A 2,113-nucleotide genomic window follows, 5' to 3' on the forward strand; every position below is an offset into this window, starting at 1 on the left:
CTCTGCAGGCAAAGAAAAGGGTGAAGAGGATCCTTACAGACCTCAAAGTACTCTGTTAGGCATCAGCTGTCATTTGTAAGCCTCTAGTTGTTACAGTTGTGAAGAAAACCTCTTGGGGAGAAAACAAAATGTGTTGTAGGTGCATGGAATGGGATGTAACTCATCACCCAGGATGCTATTGCTAAAGTTTATGCTCCTTAATTACATGGCTGTTTAAAAAGGTGAGGAAAAAGCAGAGTTGTGAATGTAGGCAGCCTACTTCCTGATGTGTGGAGGAGAAAGAATGCACACAACCGACCAGATGTGCAAAGATAAGGTATTCCCCAACACACACCTGTCCTTTACGGTGCACAGTTACTGACCATGGGCATCACTCAGTGTCCTGAACGGGGAGGTCAGAGCGCTTCGCTTTCAGAAGTGTTGTAAATACCTGCTATATGCTGCACTCTGCGAGGCAGCAACAGACTGAGCATTACATGGAACTGCTCCAGGACTGGAAACAGTTTAGCACAGCAGCACAGATCTGAACACAAGCTTGTTGGACTCTGCTAAGTTCTATGGTGCCACAATCAGGTAAATAGGGGTAACTCCTGTGCTATGTTACAAAAAGATACTGCAATATACTGTTCTAAACTCCAGGCTGCAGTGACTGCGGGAAACATTCACTGCATTAAAATGTGAACTGTTACTTACTCTGGCTTGCTTGTGCTTCATTCCTCCAAGCAGAGCTGTGAAAAAGTGGAGAAGAGGAAAACAATATCAGCAGTGCTTGGAGAAAAAAAGAAAAAAGGAAAGAGGTATGGAAGGCATTCAGAGTGGTTTATCCCTGACAGAGGGGTCACCAGGGCTGCAGCAGTAAGCATGGGAGAGAGGCTGCTTGTGCTACTGAGTGACAAGGAAAGCCTGTCACTGGTGGGTGAGTGCAGCTCACTTACGGCACGTACCTTTCTCCCCGGCTTTATCAAAGCAACAGGCTACCATTGCTTACTGGAAGAAATTCTTCCCAGAGAGGGCGGTGAGGCACTGGAACAGGTTGCCCAGAGAAGCTGTGGATGCCCCCTCCCTGGATGTCTTCAAGGCCAGGCTGGATGAGGCTTTGAGCAACCTGGTCTAGTGGAAGGTGTCCCTGCCCATGGCAGGGGGGCTGGAACTAGATGGTCTTTAAGGTCCCACCCAACCCAAACCATCCTGTGATTCTGCCAAGTAGTGAGAGATACAGCCATGCAGAACTGCTGTCCTCTGCCACTACCTCACGTCTGCTTTACCACACACAGTGCCTCTGCAGTAAGCCCAGGCTGTAATGGACAGGCATCTAGATACTACCCAACCAGATTCTGTACTGCTGAGATCTAGGCCTCTAAGTTTAATCTTCATCTGTAGCATTTTTCCACTACACAGGTGAGTCATTAGGATAAAAGGGACTTTGCATTGTGTGAATGAGGCCAACACTCATTCCAAAAGCCTAAGCTGATGGCTGTTTTGTTTGCCATTCCACTCCTTCTACTCCGCTCATCCCAACCTGTATAATTATGCCCAAGGCATGCACAAAATTCATAGAAACAATTCATCTCAAACCAGGTACGTTGGCTTTAACTTTCCAGCTGAAAGCAAATGGCAGGTGGGTAGCACTCACATATTCTCCAGCATTATCTTAGTCAAAAGGTTTTTCAGATTTTGGTGGAAGTTTTCTGGGAAGAGAGAGAGGATGTCTTCTGCCCTCGTCAAGCCGCGGTACACGACGTGCCTGGTGAGGTTGTGCAAAGCAGACACGAGCTGCAGAAAGGGAGAAGAAAGAGCTCTGCTGGGTATTACACACAGCACGGGACGGGCCTTCAGCAGCCAGGGGAGAGCCAGCTTCTGCAGCGAGGCCCACACCACCAGGGCCCGGGACATGCAAGTGCTGAGGTAAGGAGCCGAGCTCCTCAGTGTCCTCCAGCACGCCGGCCTCACGCTCTCCCCTCTGCCTCCCTGCGAGGCCCCCGGGCTGTGCCTGCGCGGAGCAGCGCTGTTACCGAGCACGTCCCCTCACCGCTGCGGCCCGCGCATCTTCCCCAGGGCGCCTCCCCCCTCCGCCGAGGCCCAGGCGGGCCGGTACCGTCCTCCCGCGCCTTCG

General features: G+C 51.0%; 1 protein-coding gene across 1 annotated transcript in view; it reads right to left on the reverse strand.

Moving 5' to 3' along the window:
* COMMD9 (COMM domain containing 9) overlaps positions 1–1,773 on the reverse strand; it is a gene marked incomplete at its 5' end in the record, with an annotated part of 6,357 nt that extends 4,584 nt beyond the window's left edge. The window contains 2 exons of the mRNA XM_010159709.1: positions 694–728; positions 1,634–1,773. Of these exons, the coding sequence (XP_010158011.1) occupies positions 694–728; positions 1,634–1,773 (175 nt within the window). The remainder of the gene's footprint in view (positions 1–693; positions 729–1,633) is intronic.
* Positions 1,774–2,113: the final 340 nt, after the last annotated feature.

Source organism: Eurypyga helias, unplaced genomic scaffold, assembly GCF_000690775.1.
Source record: "Eurypyga helias isolate BGI_N326 unplaced genomic scaffold, ASM69077v1 scaffold15529, whole genome shotgun sequence".
NCBI classification, from domain to species: domain Eukaryota; kingdom Metazoa; phylum Chordata; class Aves; order Eurypygiformes; family Eurypygidae; genus Eurypyga; species Eurypyga helias.